This window comes from Passer montanus, unplaced genomic scaffold (genome assembly GCF_014805655.1).
Source record: "Passer montanus isolate IOZ18808 unplaced genomic scaffold, ASM1480565v1 scaffold16, whole genome shotgun sequence".
NCBI lineage: Eukaryota > Metazoa > Chordata > Aves > Passeriformes > Passeridae > Passer > Passer montanus.
Window position 1 is genome coordinate 9,404,181 of NW_024363160.1, and position 27,535 is coordinate 9,431,715.

At 37.4% G+C, this 27,535-nt stretch overlaps 1 protein-coding gene across 3 annotated transcripts in view; it reads left to right on the plus strand.

Annotated features, from left to right (window-relative positions):
• The window catches only part of TOX (thymocyte selection associated high mobility group box), a 218,929-nt gene that overhangs the window by 108,006 nt on the left and 83,388 nt on the right, over nt 1-27,535 (plus strand). For all 3 annotated transcript variants that reach the window (XM_039703089.1, XM_039703088.1, XM_039703090.1), the window contains exons 2-3: nt 6,621-6,686; nt 22,454-22,696. In XM_039703089.1, the coding sequence (XP_039559023.1) occupies nt 6,621-6,686; nt 22,454-22,696 (309 nt within the window). The remainder of the gene's footprint in view (nt 1-6,620; nt 6,687-22,453; nt 22,697-27,535) is intronic.

Genomic DNA, 27,535 nt, shown 5'->3' on the forward strand with positions numbered 1-27,535 from the left:
TTCCCTGTGATAGTCCTTCAGTGAGGTGTCAAGCCTCTTTCCTGGGAAGGGTGCCTGTCTGGAATGCATTACTGTAACCTGTCTTGGGCAAATTTAAACGTATTCAAAGACAGCATACAAAATGGAGTTCAGGAGACAAAATGGAGTTTCAATTTAATACAAATGTACCGCTTTGCCAAACTGTGTCAAGAAAGGGATTTTCCACTGTGTATAATGTTTACAGAGCATCTCTGGTTTTATCTTTAATGGTTGCCATAACAAGATCAACTGTTTCTTTAGCATAGCAATTTGATGATTTATGTTGTATCCTATTATTATTTTAGTGTCATTTCAGCAGCTCTGAGTAAAACAAAATATCATTCTTTGTCATCAAGCAACATGAGACAATATCCACTCTTGGCATTTGGTTTAAAATAAACAAAATTACCTAGCTTTAAAGATTTTTCAGGATTAGTGGCTTTTAGGTAATGTAAGTTACAAATGATATATAGAACCTGTAAGCAGTGAAATCACTAAATCACTAGAAATAAATAATCGTTTTACACAATGTTATTGCAACTTCTTAAAATGAAACATAACAAATTGTGCTGGGGCACCATCAGAGTAAGGTAAACTATGGTTTAATGATATAACTAAAGTTTATATTTAAACCTAAATCTATCTTCCAGTTCAAATCTAAGATGGGAGAAATTTGTATTTAGATTATGTGATTAATAACACATGCTTTGAAGACCTTTAAGATGCTTTGAAGAAATCAGAATGTCAAGTCCAAGTGCCTTTACCCAGAGGATAAACTTATTAAACATAGCACCTTTCACCAATATCATCATCTCTCCCCTTGCTTCTCCTCCTTTAATATTTACATTTTAGGGTATAACTTTTGGGATATATCTGTGCACAGAACATTTTCCAAAGCTGCTCCCCCTCCACACCCCTGTCCCAAGTGTGTTTTGGCATCAAAAGCCATTTGGGCTCATGTTCCTTGTGCTTCCCTACCCACACTGCAGCTGGATGAGATGCAGTACTGGCACATGGTGCTCTTCTTCAGTATAAATGAGAAGAAGCTCTAACATTTGTGTGCTTGATTTTTTTCTTTCCCATAGCTCATATAACTGTGCCTGAAGAACTTAGGGCACACATTATATATATGCATAGAAAGAGAGAACAATTATACAATACCCTCAGAAGTCAAAAACTGGATGAAAAAGGAGCAAAATAAACCCTTCATTTCACAACAACAGCAAAGAAATGTTACAAAGCAAGAAGAGAGAGTTAGAGGGAAGAAATGTCATTCTCCCTGTAATCCAGATAGCACAGGTGATCCTGGCAATGAAAGCAGAGTGACTTGGTATAGGAAGGTAGTTTAAGTGGAGGGGAGAACCTGAAGCTAGGCTGAAAGCTTGTTTAACATATGTGTCTGTGTGGTAGCTGTCATCTGAACAAGATACATGAAGCTAATGCAGATATTTATCTGCATTTATAATAACTGTATATGCACATAGATTTACCAGTATAAAAATTTTATTTCCAGTTTTCCTCTTGGGTTCTCAAGCCCTTCTAGCTTTTTCTTCTGTCTTGCACCCTCCTTGTTGTATTCCAAAGCTTTCTGTCTAGTTAGATGATAAAATAAACATTCTCTTCATTAGTGTTACCATGAGAAATTTTTTTTGTCTGTTCAACCTGTTTATAGTATCTTTGAGACATGCGGGGTGATTTAATTTAAAGCACATTAAGAATGACTAAAAAATACTATTCTTGCAAGCTTTGCTACTTCATAATCACTGCTATAAATGCTGATAAAGTTTACCACAATTTAAATGGGAAGATGAAAACCGGTTCCTGACCATACATTGTGTGACTCTGGTATGATGTCACATTAATGGAAGGCAGAAGGCAGCCATGGATCTCTTAAAACACCTTTACCACTTTGGGCGTTTGTTGAACTCTGTCATACTTGCATTAGTTACAGTCAGCCAATGTTTATGCAATTACATTCTTAACTTCTATGAGTAAATTGTATTTAATAACAGCAATTGGGTATTTTGTGCATATTGGTTGCTGAACACTACAGCTTGTCTTACAAAGGGTCATTCTGAGGGGGCTTCTAACTGGCCATGCCATGGTGTTGCCTGTATGTTTTATTTATAATAATTTAAATAAAGAATATTATGCAATCCTGAATTTATATTAGAATTAGTTCCCAGTTATATTTCTGTTCATATTACAATGCAGTCATATTCTTCATTTGCTCTCACCCAAACTTCTCATGCAGTTACACTTTAATGTGAAAAGAAATGTTGTCAAGAGTAGTTATTATCACACACCAGAATATTGTATTAGCATTCACATTTAATAGATTAAAAGGAAATATTTTGAAACCTGGTCTTAATGATACTGAGGGATCTTGGAGACACATTGGGAAAGCTTTATATGAAATGTCATATGATATATATACATCATACATAGGTTCATAAAAGACAGTTCATTTAACTGCCTGCCTTTGTGTTTCTTCTGTTCTGTTGGGATGAATCATCCATGGGTTAAGTGACGCTTGTGCATTTTCTTTGCTTGAAATCAAGCACAGTGAGTGGCAGGAAAGCTTAGGGAATACAAGCTGAGATTGCCAACCTGAGAATGATGAGTACAATAAGACAATTTTGGAGGCATAGAGTATAATCTGGAAGGACACTCTGGTAGTTGAAGACATATTTGAGCCATATCTGCTCATCTTTAGACTCACTCTGATCCAGATAGGTTGCTTGAACTGTTGTTGCATACATCACCTTATTTGTAAAGCTGAATTCCAGGTGGATATGGCATGAATTAAGGGGTCCAGGTGGAGACTTGTTGAAAAGTGCCATGCTGCAGAGCCTGCACGTTACAAAGCAGTCTATTAAAGGTGAAATGATTCAATATTCATTTCTGGGGTTTAGGGGCACATTTTGGAAGCTTCTAAACAGATGGGGGAAAATACAAATAGAACTTTCCAGTTGATCCAGTTGTTGGCATTTTTTCCTCAGTTTATTGTTTTGATGTGGGATCGTCATGTTTGGGCAAGGTGAGCTGCATCAGTTTTTCTGAACTTTTTGTTATTGAAAGCTTGTGTACCCTTGTTTTGGCTGTGGTAGGATGTACAGGTCATCTCTATTTCACACTGCTTTGGTAGTTGGGAAAGGGGATGACGAATAAACAAATCAGCGTTGCAGTAAATATTTTGTTTTATTCTGGTATACAAAGATCATATTTTCACTCTTTTATAAACATTTTAGTAAACATTGAGAACGTGAAGGAGGTATCTCCTGGCAATACCTGCTGTACAAAATGCATGTGTATATGTCTCATCCATTGAGTTTATGGGTGTTTTTCAGGCTCATATCCAAAGTCTTAGGAACTGCCAAGTAGCCATGCACCCCACTGCACTGGACTGAGGGCAGATAATAATTTAAACAGCAGTAAATGTAGTACAAACACTAACATGGCAAGAGTGTTATTGTCAGCTGATGCATTACAGTCCACACTCTACATAGATAAACACTACAAAAAATACACATCCCATCAAATCTTGCTGACCTATATAACCTACTACACAACATCTTGCACATACTTCTGACAAGCAGATACTAAATATTGCAGTGACTAAATTCCATGCTTGAATATTAAAGAAATTAAGTAACAAATCAGACAGCTGCTCGGTATTTTTAGATGTTAACAGGTCACTCCGATTTTATAAGCATTATGCATCGATTAATTTTTCTAAAAATTTACCCTAACAAATTAATCCAAAATGTTGGAGAATATCTTTTCTCATGTAAGCATCAATCCCCTTACATTTCTCATGTAATGTCAACAGGCCACGATGTTTAAATTTACACATATTTTTTCTGTTTTGGTTTCTCTGAAACATGCTCACATAAAGCTCACAGACCATGGTAGAAATAAAAAATATATCAGAGCTGAATAGAGGGCCACGAACAACAAACAGGAGAGGATGAGATCCAATATCCTGTCATATCAGGGGGATCACTAATAGCAAGTCACTGATTAGGTAGGTAGATAATCCAAGAACAATACACAGAATTATAAAAATTTCAGTATTCATGGAATACTGAACCTTAGGGAAATTATTCAAATAATGAAGATTTGGTGATTTTAAGCTTGGGACCAAGGACAGATGACCAAACATTCAAAAGAGGGAATTATATGAAAGACAAGTTTTTATGTCATAAAAATTCTTAAATCATAGTCTCATGCTTTACGGAAGGCAAAATAAGTTGAAATAATAATTGACTGCATCTAGCCAGTAGGAAGAAAAGAAAAGAAATTTCTTCACTGCAACTAAACACATGCAACACAGTATTTGAATTATAGCAAAGCTTGCAATGCATCACAACAAATGTATGAAGATAACGAGGGAAATTCAAAGGAGGAGATTCAAGGAATGATGGCTTCCAAGGCAGATAGGACTCCCATAACCAGCAAGTGTAACTATCCTGTCCATGGGAAATGTGATATGGATTGAATCTGTTCCAAAAAAGATATCAAACCTCATTCTAAAATGTCTGAGAAATGATGAGTTTGCTGTTGACATAATGCTTAATTACCTCCTAAAGTAGGAACTTGTATCTTATTTCAGGGCTGAATTTCTGTAACTTCCATTTCTCAACACTAGATCTCATTATACCACTGTCAGGAAGGCTGACATCTTGCTATCAGACATCTTTCCAGGGTGTAAGTACCAATCACAGTGATCAAGGCACCTTTCAGCCTTTCGTCTGACAAGCTGAATAAGTTGAGCTCCTGTAGGCCTTGCACTGGAGTGCTTGCTTTCCCACTACTGGCTCTGAAATCTCTCTTCAGAATTTCGCCTGTTCATCTGAGTAGAAGTAACAATGAATTTTTTTCCAATCCAGATACTAAAATTTTTTCTCCAGAACTCTACTTTGAATGCTTGAGAAAGCTAAAATAAATGGTCTATGTCAACAAAAACAAAAAAGGAACAAGCATCAATCTCTATATTGTGATCTAATCTAACTATCTCTATTCTGTCAAAATTTAGAAATCCTCTATTCCCTATGGCAGATCTGTGTCTGCGGCATAATCCTTTCCCTCCCATGAAACTAGGACTTCTGACAGATAGTCTGTGACTATTAAATAGCTCTGGCCAGGAAGGGCAGACCATCAGCTGCTGTGCCAGGAGCTGGCACTTGTTCATGTTACTGCTGCTGTTACAAGCCTTGTAGCCTCTGGCAGAGAAAGAGGATGAACAGCTGGAAGCAGAAACCTTTTCAGCCACCTCAGCAAAAATTGGTAGAGCTATCTGCCAAAGATACAGTTTAACTTTGCCACCTCAGGCTAGTAGAATATACTGCACCTTGCAGGTAGAATATCCCTAGAAGCTCAACACTGATCAAGAAGTATCCATGGGATATTTCACAGTCACCTTCTGTGGGAGCAGAGCAATCTCAGTAGTAGGGACTTCTTAAAAATCTGCTGTGTCATGCAAAACAATGGCTGATGTCCAAAATATGTCACTCTAAGCATTCACACAAGGGGTCGGATGCAAGTTATTTCAAACAGACCTCATAACAGCTGGAAATTTGTGGTTCATGACTGGAGATAGGAATTCCTGCTGTTGTTAATTTCTGCTTAAAAGGTTTGAAAAGATTTTCCCTAGCTCCTGAGCAGACACTGGGACTATCGTTGCCCTGTTGGTACTGCCACTTGAGTGGGTGTGATGAGAGTTCTGTGGGGACATTTTCCAGACTATGTAAGAAATCAGTAGTTTTACACTTCTTTGTGCTGGTACAGGATGAGGCTTCAGATCTGACAGTTTTTCTCCATCTAAACCTTCAGATTTTAATCAACTCCTTTCTATGACATTTCCGTTACTTCTTAACTGCAGTTGAGAGGAGGAAAAAAAAAACCGAAATAAAAAGGAAAGGAGAAAAGGAAATAAGGTTTTTATATATTGTATATATTTCCAGGAATGGTATTTATCATTTACAGATGGTTATTTTTGCAGTTCTGATTATGAATGTTTACTTTATTCACACATCAAGCAAACTATCCTCTTACACCATACGGTCGGGAGGTATATTCTTTCATACATTCAGATGTCTGAAAGCTGTCTGGAAATGTATTTCCTATTTTCTGACATGGGAACATTTCAATTGGAGGGGGTTTAATTTGTTTTGAAATTTCAATTCTAGTTCTACTCAGAAGCTAAAGTTGGAATCCATTAAGATGCATTTTAGTGCAGATTCTATTCTCATCTTTCTTTTCTCAGTAAGTGTGCAATTCACTTAGTACTTCATTGCAACCAACAGCAATATGTATACATGGTGCACAAAATGAGGCATTTTGTTTTAAAACAGATTGCAGATGAAAGGAAACCATTCATTTCTTCCTTGCTAGCTGTAATTACTAGAGCGCTAATTACTCCAAATCACTGACATCCAGGGTCAATAAGGATGACAACAGGAACATCAAAGACAAGATGCACACATGCAATTACAAGTCTCTAAAACCAGGCTGTAATATTATTTTATAGCAACTGGGTTTTTTTCAGTCAATGCTAAAAAATCGAGTTTGCTGAATGTTTACTATTATTTCCTTTGCAGTTTGACGGTGAGAACATGTATATGAGTATGACAGAACCAAGCCAGGACTACGTGCCAGCCAGCCAGGTGGGTTAATTAATCTTCTCTGCCTTGTTTCAAATTGTAATTAAAAAAATTCAAAGAGTTGCATTGCAAATGAGTGGCACTATCAGTAACTGCTGCAATCAGGAATAATCATAATTTATAAACAAAGCATTTAAGCCTTGTTTCCAGTTAATGAGATAGAGCTGATAAAACACCAGAGTTGGCGTTTGTTGAAAGATACTACCTTGTTTCCTCTCCAGAATGCAAGCAGCTGTTTTCCCAGCATGATCTTTCCTAAACAGTTGTTTTACCTTCAGGAAATAAAGTCTTTACAGGTGCAGGTTATTTGTTTATCTGACTGCAGACAAGTTAATCATTATAAGCTATACATGTCACAAATATCTTTAATTATCACACATAGAACAGTTGAAGAATTGCATTTTTAGCACTAATCCTGTGTCTGAGGAATGTTGCTATTACACAATTAGCAGTGGAGTTAAGGCAGTGACTTAGTCTTCTGTAGCCTACAGGCCAAAAGGCTTAATGTGATGTGCATTCTTTAAAGGTATTTTTGAACCCTTTCCCTTTTGGGGAACCATGAACACTAAATTTTGATACTGGATGTAAATTAAAAAATCTTCCACCTTTCCACTTGACCTCAAAGATCCTATAGATTTCTAAGAATTACACTTGTAATTACTCCTTAAAAAGCAAAAATAGTTTTGAAAGTTTTGGGTTGTCTACCTGTTGCTAGGTCTATATGTAGGGGGGAATTTTTCATTTATTTTGCATGTTTCAGTTTAACTTTGCTCCAGTAAGTGGTGGGAATGGTGCTGCAGATCAGTTAGATTGCATCAGAAATTGCCATGAATAACCAGACTTGTAGTCCATGTCATGCATATTTCAGGCCAGTGGTGTCTGGCCTGACAGAGCCAGAAGGCTTATGTGTAAAACTCTTATTATTAGGTAGGAAATAAGTTTGAATGAATAGTAATTATGTCCAGATAACATAGCTTCAGATAATTATGTCAGATAACTAGATGTAACTTAGGAATCAACAGCTTTGGAAAGTGTGCATTCAAAACTAAATGTCTTCATGAAGTAGTGTTCTTCAGGTACACAGGTGCCTTGGGGGCAGGAGATTGTGTGAGATGAGTACATGGTTCAATCAAAAAGACCATCTTTAAAGCGTTCCACCATGTTGCTTCCCTGCTTTCTGTTGAAGTCACTCTGAAATACCTTTAGAGACCAATAGTACTTTGCATTTAGTAGTTGTGCATGATTGAACTTATTCAGCTAAGAACCCACCAAGATCCAGAGGTAGTTTAGAATAGAACTGTTTGATTAAAAAATGAAAAATTATATTATTAATTTTTCTCTAACCATTAATCCAAAAACTGTACTGACAAGTTTTAGTATTACTATTAGATTAAAGCAGCCTAGTATCATCTCATTCTTGCCTTAAGGGTTTTGAAGTGCAAGGGCTAATTGAATTTGTTTGAAACAGTAGAAATACAAACTCTGTGAATGATTGCTGTTATCAGGCAGCTGCTACCTTTCAGAGGATCATTATGTCTGTCTTAAATAGTTTTGAATAAAGAATTGCAAATCCACATTATACATCAGAATTATTTTTCTTCTGTTGATATTTTTGTACTGTGTATGCATGTAGTTTAAATAATTTAAATGGTGTATTGAAAAATTAAGAGTATAAGTTTTAATCTTTTATGCGGTTTCTACATGTGCTAACAAGGCCCAGATTCTCAGAGATATTTATGCATCTAACACTCTGGTTGAAGTGAAAGTAAGGTTCTTAAAGTACCTTTAAAGAGCCAGGCCTAGGTATTTTAAATGCAAATTACTTTGTCTTCAAGGAAAAAAAAATCTATCAAATGTGGCATTTCCAAATTCAAAGATGTCAGAAAACCCTGAATTTTTACTAAAGGCTGGAATCAAGAAAAGGCTTACAGACTTAAAATCTGGCCATGGCAAAATGGAACTCTGGGGTGTCTGGCTCCCAAAACCCAAAGGCAACCTCTGTCTCTTGCTGGGGGACCCATGTGGCAAGAAGCAGGTCAATTGCCAGGCAGAGTGTTTTGTTACCAAGTGTGCACCAGTCAGCCAGCCTTCTGTGCCTGGTTGAGAATAGCTGTCAGCCTTGGGCTGTCACAACCTTCTTTCCCTTGCTGGGATTTTTCTCCTGGTGCCTACACTGTTGCAGTGGTTTTAAGTGAATACACAGATTCATAGAATGGACTGGGTTGGAATGGACCTTAAAGATCATCTAGTTCCTACCCCCACATCATGTGCAGGGAGCCTTCCACTAGCCCTGGCCTTACTCAGAGCCCCACCAGCCTGGCCTTGAAAACTTCCAGTTATGGGAAGTTATGGGCAGCCTGTGCCAGTGCCTCACAACCTGTATAGCAAAGAGCTTCCTTCTTCTGTCTAATCTAAACCTATCATCCTGCAGCTTAAGGCCATTCCTCCTCGACCTATCGCTGCAGGCTGTGGTAAAAAGTCACTCTTCAGCTTTCTTGTTGGCTCCCTTTAGGTACTGGAAGGCTGCTCTAAGATCTCCCTGGAGCTTTATCTTTTCCAAGCTGAACAACCCCAGCATTTTTTAGCCTGCCTTCTTGCCTTCACAGAAGAGGTGTTCCAGCTCTGTGTGGGCTGGAGCATATGTGAAAGCCTGTAATAATAACAGTATTTGAAAAAATAAAAAAAAAAGGAGACAAAACAACTCCACTGAGAACAGGAATATGGGGTGTGATGGAAACCTGTCTCTCATGTTTCATCAAGAACCTGCGACTGTGAGAGGAGCCTTCCTAAACCTGTTCCTGACATAGACAGCTGCTAGTCATTCCTCAAAGGAACTAAACAATTGGCAGTATCTGTGAGGTCTTCACTGACTGTAATGGGGTGGTGTTCCTTTCTTGGGCATAAGCATTTGGTCGTCAGCCAAAAGTGGTGAAATGATTACAATTTCAAAATCCAGTCTGGTGGTTAAAACTGGAAAAAACCACAGTATTTCCTGCTCTGAAAACAAAGCACAAAAGACTGTGTTACTTACAGGGATAAGGAGAGGAACAGTAAAGGATGCAATTATATTTTCTGATCATAGTTTTAGGACTGTTTGTTCGTTTTCCTGTCACCGTTACTGGATGTAAAAGACATGATGCCTTAAAAAGAGAGAAGGAAATGTTCTCTCTCAGAAGACAGCATAGTTACTCTAATCATAATTTTGTCCTATGTCTATTTTGCACCTGTGTTCATGAGTCTTGCCATTGCATGATCTCAGTGTGAGGAATTCAGGCTCCTTCCCACCCTTAATAACTTGGCTGTTCCCTCACAAGATCAGAGATAGGGGTTGAATCTTTCAGAATGAGAAGTGAGTTAATTATTCTGCTTTTCTTGATTCATTCTCGTCTGTTAACTAAAATATGAATACCACATGTAAGGAGATACATAGTCCTATCAGAAACTTTTATTGAAGCTCTGGTCGTGTTGACTGAGTCAGACATGAGCATAATTTTTTAATTTCAGAGTCTGTCATAGCTTATTTGGGAAGTGGGTTGGCAGACTGAGTCATGGTATGTAACACCAAGGACCAATGGATTTCCACTTGGCTGTCTTCAGGATTAGGTGACCATAGAGGCAGGATTGCTGGGGTCCTGATACATGCTGACAAGCACCTCGGTTCTTCTGTTTGCTCCAAAGTGTTCCTATCCAGAAAAACATCACCTTATATTATTTTACAGGTTTTAATCAATTTATCCCCCTTAGGCTAACATAAATAAAAGCTCAGCCATTAGACAGGAAAAAATATAGTTTTGTTCCTTTTGCTGTATAACATCAAACATCTGTATAGTTTGGTAATCCAAGACAAGTTGCCTCACAGCATCCCTCAACAATAATTATCATTTCTGTTCAATTTTCAAATCAGTACATGCTTTGGGACTTACAGACCAAGTTGCTAAGTAGCAACATATGGCTCACTACTGTTCCTGTGATGTTGCTGCAAGCAAATAGCATAATTCTATACTTGAAATGATTTTTACAGAAAGCCAGTGCTGGAACTGAGCCAGAAGAGTAAGTGTACAGTAAAAATTAATGATATTCTTTTAGAGCGTCCCAAAAGGCTGTTTGGCAATGTTGTCTCTGTGTACATTTTATATATATGTGTAAGTACTGCATTTTTGGTTACATTATATGTAGTACAGGACTCTACACTGAAGGCATCTCCTAAATTAGTTATGCCAGCCATATTAACAAACATATACAGTAAAACTGTGACATTTTCACTACTAATTGCACTTGGATCTGAAAGTATTTATAATTTTAAGATAAAACTATGCCAACTGATCTGCATTTGAGATTCCCACCAATTATTGTTTTCTCCCCATACCTATAATTGAAACCTTGGACATGAATTACTCTTTATGTTATTCCTCCTCCTGTAATTTGTGGGCCCCACAGAGCACAGTGTAAAATTATATTGCTTACTTCACATTTCTTCCTAGTCACAATATAGAATGTAATTCACGATGCTGTTGCACAAAGCTTTAACACATTTGTAGCCTTCCTGAGGCCTGATAAATGTTAAGGTTAATGAGTGCAGCTGCCAAATTCCCTTAAACATCCAAAGGGAAGGGGTGAGAACAGGCCTGGAGCTGATGATTTGGGGCAGTACCCCTATTGTCCCACCGGGAAGAAAAGATCTGAGGCAGAGGAAGGAATACTGATTGCTCAGAGGTGGTATTTTCCTGCTTCCCAGAGCTATGCCACGGAGATCTACCTAAAATGTATCTGCATGCTCTTTGATGGAGGGGGCACCATGGGTATCAAAACTGTTTTGTCCTGTACAAGCTACAGGGTTAAATAGGATGGAATGACATCCAAAAGAGAGATTTTTCATATTAATGTTGCCTTATGCACATGCTCCTACATACAGCCCTCATGTATTTTTTTACATTTTTATACCATAATGTCTTAGGTTATTAATGACATAACTATTGCTCATGTGAAGTAGGGATGGATACATGCTACCTAATAGCTTCCCTCTCTTGCTCTGTATTGGTCCTTCCCTGTAGGTAGGCTAGAATTCCAGGGTACTGCCAGAAGATGCAGCTCTTCAATCTTGTTGCCTGCAGCAGTCTCCATCGGCAGAGCAGGGCAGGAGTTGCCTGCCTTGGAAAGAATTGAGAAAAAGCAGCATTCTCAGATGGAGAATCATTACATGGTCCTCTGTAGTCCCATGGGTACACACTACCCTGACCTGAAGTCTAGCACAATCCTGCCCAAAAGCTGGAAAACTTTTGCTCATTATTTGAGAGGTTGCTCCGCAGCAAAAAGGCAATGCCACCTGGGCAGTCTGCTGAGTGGTTGCAGTCCAGGGCTGTTTTGGACCATATTCCACCTCCCTCTTCCTGATCCACTGTCTTTTAATTTCAGAAATAGTTTATCAGCAGAAGGGAGTCTACTTCTCTACTTCTTGATTCTCCATTTCTCTGTAAATGCCACATTAAATTAAAAAAAAAAAATGGTCATAGGTTAAAATGGCCTCAGGAAAAGAAAAAAACCAGGTGGGCCTTTCAGCTCCTGAATGAGCAGCTACAGGTAGATGTAATAATTTTACCCTGCCTTTCACTTCTGAATAAAACATAGTCTTTTAATATTATCTTGACATCAGGCAGAGTCTAGAAAGAACAGAGTTCCTGATAAAAATACACCAACAGTTGCATTAACAAGGCTATGTATTTATAGATATACATCTTTAGAATCATAGAATAGTTTAAATTGGAAGGCATCTTTGAAGATCATTTAGTCCAGTTCCCTGCCATGAGCAGTTGCATCTTTCACTAAATCAGATTGCTCCAAGCCACATCCAACATGACCTTCAAAACTTCCAGTGATGGGGCACACACAAATTCTCTGCACAATCTCTTACAATGTCTCATCACCCTCACAGTAAAGAATTTTTTCCTGTATCCAGTCTAAATCTGTCCCCTCTGTTTAAAACTGTTGCTGCTTGTCCTGGCACTACAGGCCTTGATAAAAGGTCTGTCTCCATCTTTCTTATAAGCCCCATTATATACTGAAAGCTGTTATAAGGTCTCCTTAGAATGTCCTCTATGCTGAACAACCCCAACTCAGCCTTTCATCACAGGAGAGATTCTTCAGCCCTTGGACCTCTGTGGTCTTCTCCAGACCCAAACTCACAAGTTCATGTTTTCCTGTGCTGCAGACTCCAAAGCTGAATGCAGTACTCCAGATGGGCTCTCCCAAAATAGAGTAGACAGAATCCTTTCCCTCATCCTGCTGGCCGTGCTGCTTTTGATGAAACCCAGAACAAGGCTGGCACATTGCAGCTTATGTCCAACTTGCCATCCATCAGTGTCCCCAAGCCCTTTTCCACAGGGATGTGTTATATAAGTATGTATGAATGTCTTTAGCTTTAATTCAAAGTGTATGAACATGTACTGTGTATATCTTCAAGGTTTGTTGGGTTTTTTTTGTAATCAAATGCCTCAACTTTTGTAAAAATAGAAGTTAGAATTAGGGCCTGTTGGCTGGAATTTAAGAGCTTTTACAAATCTCACTTTAAAGATGTAACTCAGGTGAAGTACATTTACCCTTTTTTAATCAAATTCATTCTAGTCTGTTATGTTCAGTAGGTGTGGAACTTGTACTCTGACCAGAAGAAATGTATACGACCTACTTCTCCCTGAAAAATGAGTTACTCAAACATGCCTTAACTTAATGTCTCTTTCATTTAATGCCTATTCTATAGCACGTTTTATAAAAACACTATAGAGGGCAAAATCTAGTCCCTAAGGATCCTAAGCAAACATCCCCATAATTACAGCTGTATAAACAAAAATGTCCCTCTCCAGCCTTCAAAAATCATTAGCGTGAATCTGTAAAATTGAGATCATATCAGAAACCTCAGCAAGTATAACAAATTTTTCAGCATTCTATTTGTCTTCTGGCTGTGAAATCTTGCACTTACATTTTCTTTGCAGCCATGTGGGCAGAAAACTTTTTAATGAAACAGGTTTGGAGGGTAATTGCCTAGCTACAGAATTTTGGGCTTTAGAAGTAAATGTCAGATACTTCTAGACTAATGCTGAAATTGTGAACTTGGCCCTGTTGAATGCACAGTGATTCTGTGCATCAATTAAAAGTATTTTTCTTAAGAGTTGCTGATGAGAGGGAAGTAAAGTAAACACTGCATCTTGTCTTAGCTGTGGCATGAGGATGACAGCAACTTCAGTGATAGGCCCGCAATAAATCAATAAGGTAAAAACAACAAAAGCTATTATTTTACCATGAAAAAGGTAAACAGAAAATCAATCATCAAATGATGAATTCTCTGTCCAAAAGCCAGAGGTATTTTTTCATATATCACAAGAGAAAAGGCACTGCCTTTTGCTGTGCATGTCATGAGACAACTTTCTGTTTAATGAGCAGCCAGTATAAAATATCCTTCAAAATGTTTCCCTCTGCTCCTTCATGTACAACTTTTTTAGCATGTGAAAACAGATTACAGACATCATATATTTTAGTTATGTAGTTTCCTTTCCAGGAAATGCTACAGGTCAGCAGCGTGGATGAATTATGGGATGTAACCATGGGAAATGTTAAAGGCAGTATTTTTCATCTGAGCTTCACATAAAATGAACCTTTTTCGGTCCATAAAACGTCTGGAAGAATTACGAGAATTTGAACTACAAATTAGACCAATTACTATTATACTGTCCCTTTTGGCAAAGGCTGCCACAGTAGAGTCAGTTTGACCTGCTGACCCCTGACCGAATAAACCGATAAGATGCCAGTCTTTGATTAATCTAGTTAGTTTTACAAAATCTGGCATCTCAACAAGCCCAAACTAGTTACTCAAACCAGTCTTCAATGTAACATTCAAATGATCACTCCGTGGAGTCCCAGAGGTATTCATTACAGACAAAATTGCTCTTGTTGCCTCGCATACAAGCTGAGTTTTCAATGGGAAATGAAAGGCTGCCTGGAAAAATAGGCCACCTAATTAAGTTAAACTACTCTAGCATTTGGCTTGACATCTTCATTACTCAAAATTAAAAAGATGCTTCACTTGAGCACGCAAGTTACTATTGTTTATGTTGTTTTCCTCTTAAATTGGCTTCTTACATAGAAGTCTGTTTTTCAGAATTATATCTTGTAATAGCTTGCATATTTCTTGCAGTTTATAAAAATGTCTTAATAGGTACTACACTGCTGATAGTTTGTATGACATTAGTACGATTGAACTTATTACTGGGGTCCCAGCAGTCCCAAGCTTACATGACACTTTAATAAGAGAGGGGGCCAGATCCTGCCACTTTTACTTGCTCAAATAATCTGTACTCGTTCATATACTGAGCACTTCCTTGGCCTTTTTACTGTAAAGTGCTGGGTCCAAAATCTAGGTGTTAAAGCCAGGGGGACCACTGGTAGGAATTGGGAGCTTTGATCTGCCTCAGCTTTCAGCTTTTCCTGTGGTTGGCACAGGACTAAACAAAAGTTACATCATCATTGCAAAGAGTATCCGTGCCTCTGTTTTGACCCTCCTTTTCTCAAGTGGTGACATTTTACATTAAATCTGATTTTTTTCTGGTGATTCATCAGTCATTCAGGAGAAGCATGGTACAGGTAGGACCCACTCTCCTTTTGAATAGTGAGAAGCAATCCATTGTTTCTAAGCTTTTCTAAGGAAAGAAAAGAGAAAGAAGGCAAAAAAAAGTCCCGAACAAAAAATAAAAGGATCCTATATCCTTCCTCATTGTGTGCCCTAAGTATAATACTGTTTCATCTTTTGGTGTCTTTCTCAGAAGGGATATGGAAATTTAGACAGAATATTTGCCCCCTAAACAGATATACTTAAATGTAAATCTATAGTACTGCTATTTTAAGAGCATTTAAAAATGTAAACATTTGAAGAGCACACTGTCTTGATTGCTGGTTTAGAGTCTATGCTATGATGCTAATGAGGCTTCTGACAGGTTAAATGTGGTGTATCATCTATATTTTCAAGCAGCAGGATTTGTGAAGATGTGACTTCTATTTTTTTTTTAGTTCAATTCTGCTTATTAAATATGTATATTGCTAGTTTTATTACCCAGCGCTTTGTACTGAGCATAATTTGGATATGTTTTGCAGAGAGGATCTCTAAAAAGTTTTTTATTTCTAATATGCTTTTTATCTGTAGTTGAGAAAGAATATTTAGCACACATAGTAACTGATTTATGGAAGTATGTCTTGTAGTGCTGAGTTCAAGATTATAGCATACATGATGCTGCCTGCATTATAGTACAGACCAAAGCCTGTCAAATAGGACCCTGAGTTACCTTATTAATTTTATCTTTCATTAAAATGTAGTAGTAATAGTAGCAGCATCAGCAGCAGCAGTACTAGTAGTAGAAGTATAGTAGTAATAGTAGTATTAATAAGAACAAAAATAATGACAAGAATAATAATTAGAGGAGTAGTAGTAGTAGCAGTAGTAGTAGACATTGTGGGAGAGAAAATACCTTTCATTTCAGGAGAGAAGGGTGACAAGGGCGTTGGACAATGACCACACTTGGATGCCCACTGGGGACATGCTAAGGAAAGATTGTCACAGGTTAGAGGGACAAGACTCCACTTTGGGGGCTAAGGATGCTCCATTTGTGCCTAAAGCTCTTGCCTAAACAACTGCTTTGGCCATTTGGTCAGTAATTCATAAAAGATTTGCACTTCTAAGTTTATTCAAGTGTTCTAAATAGGAAAAGTGTGCAGCTGTATTTTTGTCTGAAGGGAAGTTTAACTGCTTCAATAACAGTATTGGTGTTTGCAGGCCCCAGATCCTTTAGCCTCTTATAATATTTGTGCTCCTACGTATAGTCATCTTTAAACTGTTTCAATTTAAAGCCTCTATTGAAAACACATTTCCCAGCAAACAGCTACACTATATGCATAAAATTAATGTAATTAATGAAAAGACCCTCAAGAGTGAAATCTTAAAAAGAGTCTGTTGTTTTACATAGTTCTGTACACTCTGAAAATTATGATTGTTTAAAATTAATAATATAATTGTCAGCATATTCTCTTTCTTGAAAACAGAATTCATCTGGTAGAGGAAAATTAATGTTTTGCTTGGGGCTTTGGCCTTTAACTAATGCAAATTAGAGAAATTGATTAACACAATACAAAAAAGTTATACCTTCCCCTGTAATACATTTTTGATAGCTGTGGCTTGATAAATTAGTATATTGTGTGTTTTTAAATGAATATGATTTATTGCTGTTGTCTACCATATGAAGAAACACAAAAAAATTGTTTTCAGGATCATTGACTTGAACATATCAATGGCACTGTTGGACAATTCTTGCTGAGTGTTAAGATGATTTATGTAACAGACCGAAGGTTTCCACAGTAATGCATTATAGTCTCAAGTTATCAAGCCTTGTTCATGCAGAGACAAAAGCAGCTAAAAAACACTTGCTTCTGAAGGTCTTCCATTTAGAAATTAGAGATAAGGTTGGTCTTATTAAAACTCCTGGAAATATCCGCTGACAAATATATTATCCTAACTTTCAAATTTGTATAAGGTACGTGGCTGTTTTTCCCCTTCTAATGAGCTCATTGTTTGTACATTACTCTCGATTCATAAGTATTTCAGTTATGTAACAACGTGTTCAATAATAGAAGAGGAGACAGCCTGAAGCATCTATCTTTTAAAAACTGGCATCTTTCCACAGTTCAGACACAGAAGCCTTGGTGCAAATGAAAAATTAAGACACGCTCTACATAGTTGGCAGGACCATTCATATCATTTAAATTAAATATCTATAGGCAAATTCCCAATTTTTAAGGAACTGTTGCTAATATGAGATTCTGTTGAGTAAATGCATGATGACTGATGCAACCACTGAGCACACAAATCAGACTTACTTAGTGAATGTTGTCTTCTGGGCTGTCATATATGAACAATTCTGCTCTTTCCAAGGGATTTACACTGGGTGTTTGAAAGCTTGCTGCCTCCTGTGGTCAGTCTGTTTGAGCCTCGTCCTTTGATTTGCCTTCTTTTATCACTTTTTAGAGTTATATTAAAATTATTTTGAAACATAAGTAAGAAGTGATTCCTGATATACACTTCCTCTCAGTGTCCCAGTTTTGCCCCTCCTTCCATAGCTTCGTGATGGATTTGAGCAGCCTAAAAAGTAAATTGAAGAGAGCAAATGGGGTCTTTTTCAGAAACAAAAGCTTGGATTTGGGATGGACAGTGAGTCAGGGTTCATTGTTTATATAATTTTATTCTGGCAAACTTTTCTTATAAAATGATATGCCAAGGTAGCATATAGATAAGCCTCCTGATCTCAGACTGGGCATATTAATCATCTGTTTTATGGAGTTTACATAATTTCAAGCAGAAATGTCACAAATATTTAGCCAGAAACATAAAATATAGTCCTCTAAATTTGGGAAGACATTCTTAATTCAAAAATCTTCTATAACATTGTGTCTATAGATATCTCAAATGTAAAGATAATCAGTTCTGATGTTCCCACCATGTAGATTCCATCTGAACTAGACTGAAATCTGTTTATACACAGGTGTAATGTATCTGTTTATAACACAGGTGTAATGAAAATGCTCTTTAAAACAAAGAAGAGTTTAAGGCTGTGTCTGTTCAGTGCTGTGCAGTTGGTTTAATGGTGTTAATTTGCAGAGGGTTTTCTCTCTGGAATGTAATAAAGGCCTAGGAAACTCCCTTAAACTGAAGAGCTGATTAACACTTCTTTCACTCCTATAGTCATGAGTTGAAAGTGAAATCACTGGCAAAGCTCCTAGTATCTCTGTGGTAAAGAAAATAAAGCATTTCTGCTAGTTTTGTTTGTTTGCTTGTTTGGGGGTTTTGGTTTTGGTTTTGTTTATTCAAAAGTGAAAAGGTGAGCTTGCTGAGGTTTCTGTGACCAGTAGAATAAAAAGGAGCTATTCCATGTCTCTCTGAATAGAGCAAGTCCTACTGATAGGAAAAACAGCTAAGAAAGAAAAACCCTTGGAGTGGAAAGATCCTAACCTTCCCCATCCCCAAAAAAAACCTAACAGAGCTGAAACTATGGGCCACCATTTATTATGAATACATATGAGGTATACTTATGACTTCTTGTTGGATACAGGGAGTACAGCCTTCCCTGATGCTCTGGATGCTAGATAAGTGCTTCAATTAGAAATTCCAGATAAACAGCTTGTGTTGGAATAAGTGGTGCTCTAAGGAAGTCCAGAGACTGGGACAGGATGATGACTGGTCTGGGAGTGGGAGTTCTTGCTGCAGGGTTAAACTCGAGACTTCCTTTTTGGTAAATTTCCTTAAAATTTCTCTTTACCGAAGAAGGTGACAATACAACATTCCAGGAGAGCTCATTGCCAGCAGTGGAAAGTTGCATCAAGGGGACCCCAGATGGTTACTAAAATAGGTTTTCCAATGGCAAGGAGAGAGGTGGCAGGAAAGTAGGAGTGGGTGTTTGAAGCTTGTAGCTGCTATTCACAGGACAAGCACATGTCCCATTCCTCGTGCCTTTCCTCCAGGCACAGTTGCAACAGCCTTGTTCCTGGGATATGTTTGGTTTGCTGCAGATGTATCTAGGAATTTTGGGTTTGATATGCCAGTGTGGTAAGTCATTATAAGCATCTGAACCAAGTTCCTGGATGAGACAAATGAATACCAGCAAATCACTGTTGAAGTAACTTCCCTGAGGAAGCTAAGTCTATATGTGTTACATGCACATAATACTGAGCTTGGAAATATCAAATTGGCTGAAAATGTAAGGTGAATAGGGTGCTCTGCAGATGCTTTTGAATATCTGTCCATACCATTAGCATATAACTTGGATTCTGCCCAGCTTTACTGAAATAGTACAATAGTTTATGTCTTAAGAAAAAAATTGAAAATAGAGAAACATAAGAGGTATTGTAATTTGAATTATATGTTATTTGGTGTGTCATTACAGATTTTGCTATTCTAATCCTACTTTTAATGTTGTGAACAGTGATATTGTAAGTGATGTGGGATCAAATACTCTCTTAAATGGTTCACAAGCAACAACCGTTGTGTGGTTTGGGGTTTTTTTAATTAATCAGAGAGCAGGCATTTATTTAAAATTCTTAACCTATATAATATACATAACATTATTATATACCTACACATGATCTTGGATTGTGGAGCTGCTAGAGCTTCCTTCTTAATAAGTGAAACTAGTGTCCTAGTGGCAGTTAATTCCACTATTTTTGAAGTATTACTAGTTAAAGACACATGTCAAACACAAAGAATCAAAAGTAAAGCCTGGTCCATCCATATAACATGCAAAAAAGAGATGTACAAATATGCTAAGTGCCTTCAATATCCTGTCAATATTTGGTTTGGGAATATTTGCTTTTACTAGCAAACTTAAGTCTCACAGGACAGTGCAGGAGAGAGAAAATAGATGTTAATACTTTCTACCTGCAAAATCCAGAGAGAGAAAACTCTTTTGAGGCCATAAGTCTTTTGGGACATTTGAAAAGACACTGTTGAACATAAAGTCATCTTTTCACAGCTAATGAATCCCTCCTGGAAGATGTAGGCTACATGGATCCAAGCTCACCAGGACTATGGTTACCAAATCTAAGTGTACCTGCAGGGATAGCACTGGTCCAGGAGAGCATTATGGATGTCATCCCTTCCTTCATTTCTCTTTTGTGCTGTTTAGTTACTGTGGTATTACATCTTAAACTCACTTTAGACACCTTTTCCTTTGTCATGGATTTTATATAAGAGTAATTAGCAACTAGCTAGTGTATGCATTGTCCCTAATACTTTTATTTGGTTTTGCAAAATTTATGCATTGCTATTGAGTAAATGTGATGTTCTCTTTGCCATGCTTAAGCCTTCTCTCCATTTAGTGAGGGTCCATTTTACTGTATTTCCCCTTGGTGAAATGGCTGCATCATGGCTTGTGAAAGTGGGGGAAAATGCAACTTACAGAGGTCAGTAGACTCACACCAGCTTGCCATTAAGAAGAAAGCAGGGGCAGAGGGAGAGCAAATTCCTGTGCTGAGGGTGAGAAACACAGCTGGAATGCATGGATAGAATCAAAGTCCTCACAAATAACAGTGATGTCAAACACTGTCAAACCCTGTTCTGTTCTTTTCATTTTTGGGAATTTTACTTTGGCCTTTCCAGTCTAGACTTCCTGTTGTATTTCATACTAAGATATTTGGTAAAGAGATTAAAATCTTTTGGGGAAAAAAAAACAAACAAAACAAAAACAAACAAACAAAACAAAAAAAAACCCCAAACAAACAACAAAAAAAAGCAGCCAAAACCATGGCTGCTTGGCTGCTTTACCATCCAGTGTAAATTATGTCCATAAGAGGAGGTTTTTCTGTGAGCTTTTTCACCAGCTCACTGGAAACCTGTAATACTGTTTGGTTTGTCTGATTTAAGTTCATATATACATGCTTGTACAGAGGAGAGTAACCTCAGGCATCAGGATAACGTTATTACTATGATGACTAATGAAAAATCCCTTTGTTTATAATTGGCCATTGATTGTCCCCTTGTCCTTCTGCATGAATTCATACATCATGTTATCCTCTATTTGGAAACTCATATTGGGGAAAACATTTTCTTCCAATAGCTGCTCTTTGAAATTATGCCCTCCTACTCAACCTTTCTGGTGATACTTTTCAGGAGCAGAATGTATTTAAATACTTGCATTTCCCGAATTAACAAAAGCAGCACTCAGAGCAGGACTGCTGTGCTGAAGAGGGGCAGGAAGGGTGGGAGTAGTCACTATGCTATAAATCTCCTGACTGTGGGCATGGGATGTGCAAAGACTGATCACTCTGCAAAGGAGTTGGCTGTTCTCAGAAAAGCAGAGCAGGCTTTCAGGCTGAGCCATTGCAACTCATCTCTTTAACCCTTTATTATGCTCACCTTTTCCTTTTAGAAATACATACCCACCCTATCCCACAAATGAGCCTACCTGCTGTACAAAAACTGTAGATAAATAATAGCAATTATCCACCTTGGTGCATTACTCTGACTTTGCCTGTGGCTTTCCTTGGATCAGATTGAGTTGGATGACTTAATGGCAGCAGACAACAAAAGACTAACAGCGGTTTGGTGGAGGAACTAATTCAGATAACTGACAAAATATAGGTAAAATTCAGTTTATAGATTAAGAAAGGAAAAAAAAAATTGATTTTTTGAGAAACTTCAAATGCATTTTTATAAATACTAAGTATACTCATACTGACTACATACTGTTTCTTTTTCTTTCCAGCAGAGTAAATGCATGGCACTCCCATAAGCATAAAAGTGGTATCTTTCTTCACTATGTAATTCTTGGTCTGAATAGCAGGAAGCAAAAGGAACCATTTTGTGCCAATATTAATTTTATAAATTGCATTCCCTTTTCCACAATTCCCATGAAAAAGGCATTCAGCTAGATGAACACTCTCGGAAAATTTTAATAGGACCCTTGAAATCTGTTTGAGTTCACCTTCTCTTAAAAAAAATATTTCTAAGGGAAAAGTATCATAGATTCTTATGCCTTAGAGGTATTTTTTCCTCTATACATAATGGTGAGACTTCACTTGTATAATATATGGGTCTTGAAAATATTTTGTATTAAATTGTAGATTGTGCTTAGAAGTATGAGTTTGGATCTTTTTGTTTGTTTTCTGTGACTTTTGTTGTTATGATTGACCAGTGCTCGTATGATTTTCATAGAAATTTCTGTTTGTTGGTTTGTTTGGTTTTTTTCCAGTCTTTTCCTGGCCCAAGTCTCGAAAGTGAAGATTTTAACATACCTCCTATAACTCCTCCATCATTGCCTGACCACTCCCTGGTGCACTTGAATGAGATAGAGTCTGGGTACCACTCTCTGTGTCATCCCATGAACCACAATGGCATCCTTCCCTTCCATCCTCAAAACATGGATCTACCTGAAATTACAGTTTCCAACATGCTTGGCCAAGACGGGACACTGCTTTCCAATTCCCTCTCTGTGGTAAGCACTTTTAGTCTTTCCCTTCTGTTCTGTTTAAAGTGCAAAATCATGGAAATACAGACCTGTTTGAAATCCTGCAAGGGGACCGACATGTGCCCCACTCAAATTTTGGAGTGCCCTGGCCTGACTCTGGGAGTTACATTGCATTCCCTGTGTCAGATCTTCACCCTGGCGGAGGTGAGGGGGAATTTTCAGCTGAGTTCCTCAAAGCCAGAGTGTTACCTTCCTACACCTTGGGTAGAAGGTTATCCTTTACAGGGATGTAAATAATGACAGAAAGAGGCTCAAGGCTCTGACTTCTGCTGGAGCAGAGTTTGGATCCAGATGGCTGTTGTTCTGTATTTGTCTGATGAGGCTCTTTCCATTCTCATTTGCATGTGCTGAGAGATGTACAAAAATTTAATATCTCCTTTCTTGTTTACCACACGTTTGGAAAACAGCAAATGTTATTTCTGATTCTAGGCCAAATCTTACAGCCTTTTTACAGTTCCCAGTCCTTAGCCAGCCAGAATGCAATTGAAATGACTGGACAACTTGCTTATAAAGTCTGTCAGATAGTCATTATGGTCGTAATCTTGTGAAGCCTGATATTATAAATCACTTATTTGAATGTTAAATTGCTTGCAACAACTGCAGAGCTACTTTACATGTTACATTTTCAAGTGGGCTCTACAATTAATTGGTATACTTCTTGCATAGGAGCTCCAGACAAGATTATTTCGCATTGATGTACAGTTCTAACCCAAAGAGTTAAAAATCCCATGAAAGAGAATGGAGCCTAACATTTTCTATATCCCACAGCATTTCAAACATTAGGTGGTCTAAATGGGCTGCCCAGGAGCTGCAGATCCCAACAGCCATAGATAGGAATCTGCTGTTCCTAGAGATATAGGCTCTGGGCTTCTCACCAAAAGTTCTGCACTTAGTGACTGAGGCTGTTTAGGCTTCCCAGCTTGCTAGCTCCCCACCACATTATCTAAAAAACATAAATCAGTCCTGGGAACCTGAGAGCTGACGCAACACATGTAGGTTTGGATAGTGAGGGATCTAGGTTTAGCTCCCATCAGCCCCTCAGACTAACAGCCCCAGAGTCAGGTGACATGGTGGCTGGAAAAGACTTAGTTTACAACAAAAATCTGCTTTGTCATATAGCTTCATTGCAACTTAATTAAAATAAAGCTACCTTGATTTTGAGGAGCTCTGCATTCCCTTTGAGGATGTCCAAAAAAGCAGAGGGCACAAGTATTGGCTTCTTATATGTTGCACAGTTGTTATTGATTTACTAGGATGTGGCACACTTTGTGTTTGAGGTCAGAATCTGACCCCAGGGTTATGTTCAATAATGGGAGGAGTGGAGGAGAGGCAGATTTATATAGAGAAATATAAATATACTCTATGGAAAGAGCCTGTATTTTCCTTGCTTGTCTGCAAAGCTGATGGCATGCATTAAAGAGCTTGAGTGAAATCTTGTGTGGGGTTCTGAGAATCAGAGCTATGAAAGGACTTGAAAAAGTAAAAGAAATGCTTGACACTCTAGTCAAGACAGGCAGTATTTCATTGAATTGACCTCTTTTGAGCCATGGCTATGGCTCAGAACTATGCATTCTTTTAAGCTGTGATGTTTCACATTAACCTTTTGCAACAAGCTCTGAACAAAGGGCCTTGAGAGTGTGTAGATCATCGCAGTGAATAATCGCATTGAGGGAAAATACAAAAAAGTTGAATAATATAGCTAGGCAATTTTGCTGTTAGAACATAGTGAAGATCAGAAGAGATGAAAATCAGATGTCAAGAAAATATGTGCTGAATTTTGGTTATAATTTCTGAGGATTTGTTCAATAAATAAAGCATGATCCTTGAAGTGTCATGTGCTAAGTCAACTGTTATCCCTAACTTGCATGCCCTTTTTGCACAAAAGCGGCTCTTACCTAGCAATAGTTGAACTCAAGCTGGCTTGTCTGTGCAGGGGATGAAGCTACATCTCATGTTAATACAACTGGTACAATGTTAACACCTCGATTTCATACAGTTCAAACGCTGTTTGGCAGTATAGCTCCTCTGATTTGAATTTGATAACTTGAGAGAAATTAACTTGAGGGAAATAATTTAACTCTTCAGTGAATTCAGTGACTTCTTCAGTTAATAGAATGACCCCATTGTTCTTTTGGCTTTGCACTGATGAAGAAAAACAGGGGATTTTGTAGAGTTAACATTATTTACTTGGTTTTGAATCTTTATAATCCAGAACATTTAGCTTTTTTTCAGTATGACTCTTTTCCTGTGGTATTACTCATCTCCAAGTTTCCTTTTTACTATCTCATCAAACTCTGATCCATTTAATATGTTCTTGTCTAAATCACTCCTATATTGCCTCATACAGAACATAATTTATAAGTTTCTCCAATCTGTCTAAACCCTTGGTTCCATATATTTTCTAGTATATCAAGTACCGTTTTGTGTACTTGGAAAACACGTGTCTCATTTCATTTTTCAGGGCACTAATGGGTATTTTTAGAAAAAATATTCTTAGAAGCAAATCTGTTGGCTGTTCTCTATCCCTAATTAATTTCACATCTTCAGCAAATTTTACATACATTGGGACAAATTCAGCTGCATTCCAATGTGCCTCTAATAGAATTTGGTTATTTTTTTCTCTACTTTAAACATCCTTCTTTTTAGCTAGTTTTTAACCCATTTTGGTATTTTAGCAATAATACCTTCTCTTTTATCTGTGTTAGAACTAGTGAGTGTTTTTCAGTTTGTGTTCTTACAGACAAAACATTACTTAATACTAGCCAAATGTAAGAAAGGAATATCAGTGAGCTCATAAACAGTTAGAAAATAGTTCATACACTAAGTGTAGTGTTTTTCTTCCATCTCAACTACCAGGTGTTTTCAGATGAGGATTTTTGTGATTTTGGACAGATTGAAAATTGAGGATGTACCCTTCCTAAAACCCCGTCAAATCTCCTCCCATCAGAAGTCCCTGTTTCACACTGTGCAGTACTCCCTCCAAGCTGCAGATAAAATCCCTTTCAGTAAGGATGGCAGGATTTACCCCAATCTCTCTAAGAATTCTCCTCTGCAGAAGTGCTTAAATACACACAATGAGAGCCCACTACCAGCTCAGTGAATTCATACTAGGGATTGACTTCTTACAGATTCTTACACTGTGGGAATTCTTTCTAAAAAAACTTTGCAGTGCTGGGAGATGAAAATTTCTCATTGCCATTGACAGTATCTTAAATTTGGAATTAACCTTCTTGGAAGTTTTTTTGATTGATCGGGCTTTCATACTGCATGCCAACTACTTAAAAAAAAGAAATCAAACAACAAAACCACTAAAATTTTCCTTCTTGTTGTTCTGCTGTCAGTTCACATATTTACTTATATGTTTGTATATTTCTGTATTCTTAGTTGACATACAGAATATACATGTGCGCATGTACATTAATTTCTATCATGCTGTCACATACAGATTTCTTTAGGCACTCATTATATCTGGATATCAGGGCTTCAGAAATCTACAAAATTTGTGCAGAATGTGAGTCACGGTGGTATTAACCCACAGTCCAGCCCCATCATGGAGCCCTTAAAATCCTTCTTCAAAACGGATATGACTTCTATTCCTGCTTCTTAACTGGATGCAATTTGATATAGATAGAAGTATTTGTTTAATTAAAATGTACTTATAGTCCTGTAAACATCTTTGCTTCTATATAATGGAATAGGGATCCCTTCCTGCTTTCCTACCAGTTGAAGACTGTGTGGGTTCGGTTAGATCCCAGCTGGGGCTTGACCTGCCAGCCTTTTTCTGTTGATGTGCATTTTCCTGAAATATCCCAAAGGATATTTTCAAGGACCACAAGAACTACCCTTCTAACATTTGCAAAAAATGCATGTTGTGCGAGAATATGCATTTATCTATAAAAATGCTTTTGGATGTGTTCTATAAAATGTTTTTTTCTGTGTATCAATCAAATTATCGACATTCTATCTTCTTTAGTGTATTCTACAGATAGTTAGTTTTTTTCTGCAAGAAACCAGGGTTAAAAATCACAGTGCTGTTTTGACATAGTTGGAAAAAAACCCCAACCTATTTTTGGAATGCTTTCATTTGTAATCTTGTGCTGATCTTTTTGAAAATGTGGCTCATGATGGTATACCATAGAAAATTTACAAGAAAGAAGATTTCATTTCTTGAAATGCTTCAAATTTCTGGTCTTTAAGTTTAAAATTCAAAAGATGTTAAAAGACAATAAAATCAGGTGCTCTACTTGTGCTAGCAACAAAAGCCAGCGTAATGTATATACTTAGGTTTATTGTCATTTTTAGTATACAGTCAAGGCACACTTTGAATTCAAAGGCTACTGTACAACTGTTTTGACAACCACCACATCAGTAGGAAATGTGCAGGACATATGAAACTGAAGCCAAAATGTTTCTTTAGGTCTGTAGGGAGTGCAGTACATCAAGGAATTCAGATATATTAGAGCAGCATGAATTTCTAATATGTTGCTCTTATGGAAAAGACCACTGGCATATTGAATAATGCTGCTTTCAAAGCAGAGCAGAAAATGTGATTACAGACAATTTCAATGCTGTTTTTAAAATAAATATTTTTGAAATCTTGAGGTGTTTTATTTCATGTAATGCATAAAATATGTAACAGTGTGCTAGAGCTAAAGATCTTCTAGGTCACGGAAGAGTAGATGATGTCAGCTATAATTATTCAAATGTGGAATAATAGAAGCGTTAGTTTAAAATAAAATGCACGTCACAAAGACCCATGTCCTTATATAAAAAAAAGCAATAAAAAGCTGCTTTTTTTTTTGCACA